The 2,176-nt window shown below is 43.9% G+C and overlaps 1 protein-coding gene across 2 annotated transcripts in view; it reads right to left on the bottom strand.

Annotated features, from left to right (window-relative positions):
- The window catches only part of ripk2 (receptor-interacting serine-threonine kinase 2), a 13,488-nt gene extending 12,387 nt beyond the window's left edge, over positions 1-1,101 (bottom strand). For both annotated transcript variants that reach the window (XR_312291.2, XM_005752472.2), the window contains exon 1: positions 371-1,101. Coding sequence is in view for 1 of the 2 variants with exons in the window: in XM_005752472.2 (XP_005752529.1) it covers positions 371-564 (194 nt within the window). In the remaining variant the exon portion in view is untranslated. The remainder of the gene's footprint in view (positions 1-370) is intronic.
- Between the last annotated feature and the right edge of the window lie 1,075 nt (positions 1,102-2,176).

Here is a 2,176-nt window from a genome sequence, read left to right as displayed (position 1 = left end):
ATTATATATATATATATTTATATTGTGCAGTTCAGATTTGTGTCAGTCTGAGCAAACTAGCCCTCCAGCTTGAAGTCACTGGACACGTAAGCCACAGACTCTTTAGCCTTTTTCCTGCCAGAGGAATGAAAAACCTGCTCGAGCACTCTGAACACATTTCATTGAAATGTACAAGAAGGCCTCACATTTGACTCAAATTAGGTCAAGTGCTGCAGCTGTTACTGTGGAGTAAGTACAGGCAGACTTTACTGCATCATCCTGAAACAGCACAAAGTTTTTCTGTAGTAGTGCAATTCATCGATAAATGGCTGAAATGTGTCTCCGTGACCTAGACCTTGTTACGCGAAGTTGCCTGATCGGTGTTGAGTACCTTTCTATAACTGGAGAGTCGAGCTTCAGGCACTTGACGGCCACAGTGGTCCTCCAGTCGGAGTGCTTCCCCTTGAACACGGTGCCGAAGCCCCCTCCGCTCAGGTAGTACAGGTCCGTCAGTTTATTCTGGGGGATCACCGGCAAGGTGCTGGTCAGGCTGCCGATATCCAAACAGCCCGCAGTTGGCTCCATATCAGTTTCTGAATCCCTTACGCGAAGTCTCTCAGGATTTATCTCTCACGGGGTTGGCCAATAAAGGCAGAACTACCTCTTTTGGTATAAACGCAAAGAGGAACTGCGCTCCCATTCACATGCATTCCACAACGTAGCCGGCTGCTAGCAGGCTAAGCTACCATTAATGTTGCAGAGGAGGAGGCGAGCAGAAAAAACAGAGCAGCCGATAAACAGCGAACCCGCTGACCGGCGACAGCTGTCCTTCACCCAGCGACTACAGTTAAATGTGCGCAGGACCCAAAGCGAAACAACAACAAGAAGAGCGCAGCTGAGCTCCGCGCTCATTTAAGCAGGTGCGTTTGTTGTTGCTAATGACGACACGCTTCCGGCTTTTACGAGATGCGTTCACGAGGGTAGGTTTGGAGAACTTCAGACAGTTGACCCCGTTTTCCAAGCAGCCCTCTGAGCGCATTCAGAATCCCAGTACAAATATGGATAACAGCGAGGTAAGTCTAGGAAAAACACTGAGGAGGCACGCTGTTAAAATACCATAAATCATAAATGAGCCTTTACCTCAACTTTAGTTTCAGTTTCGCTGATACAAAGCTCCTCCTCCTGCGGCATGAACCCAATTGGTAATATTGGGATTTTTAGCAGCGGGAATCCCCCCACCAAAAAACAGGGGCTTTCCTACAGATGTGTCGACGCTAAAGACATGTCAAAATACGATGTTCGTCTCATGTGATCATAAGTAGCACTTTCTCTTTTCAGTAGCAGTATAGGTTTTAGTTTTAGTTGAGAGAACTTCGGTTTAGACATCCTAGTTTAGTTTAGACATCCTGATAGCAGATCTTTAAAGGATCTTATACAAACTCTTCAAATAAGACCGTTAAATGCATGATGTCTCGATAAACTTTATTATTATTATTGATTTTTATTTTAGGTGTTTATAATTTGATCGCTCCAAATTTGAGTTTACGTGATAATTGGGCCGTTTGGTAAGTCACAGTTAGTGTTAATTTATTGAAATTATAGGTATTTTTTGTAATAAATTTGACCTTTTACAAGTGCGTTGTTAGGATTTACTGAAACAGGATGCGCCCTTTTTGTGCTGTTGGATGAGACACACCATAAAGCACATGACTCTGTGTCCCTCTGTAATCTGAAACCGAGAACAGACTTTCAACAAATCAGGTACTATGATACTGCTTACGTGAATGTCACACAAACTGCCCTGTGTTTTTGATGAGCCAGCAAGAGTATGGAGTGAGACAATCCCTACACAGATCAGGTGGGAAACAAAGCTTGATTCTATAAAACCCTGTGCTGTAGTTCCTTCACCCGCTCGGACTCACTGGAAGTGTTTGCACTGATCCGCTGTAAGTACACTACCATGCTCTCTGTGCATGTACATGTGGTTCCCCCTGTGTTTATTCTAATTCACCATGTGTCCTTGTTCACAGTACGTCACTAAGACCACCACGGACAGCTATTCCATTTTACTCCAGTACCTTTTCCAGTGGACTGGGTCAGCGTGAGCAGGCCTTGTTGGAACAATGTACATTTCAAATTCCTTTAATTTTAAATATGTTTATATTGTCTATCCTGTAAAATAGTCAGATGTCTATTC

Source organism: Pundamilia nyererei, unplaced genomic scaffold (assembly GCF_000239375.1).
Source record: "Pundamilia nyererei isolate P.nyererei 1_Seehausen unplaced genomic scaffold, PunNye1.0 scaffold00362, whole genome shotgun sequence".
NCBI lineage: Eukaryota > Metazoa > Chordata > Actinopteri > Cichliformes > Cichlidae > Pundamilia > Pundamilia nyererei.
This window is presented reverse-complemented; position numbering and strand designations above follow the sequence as displayed.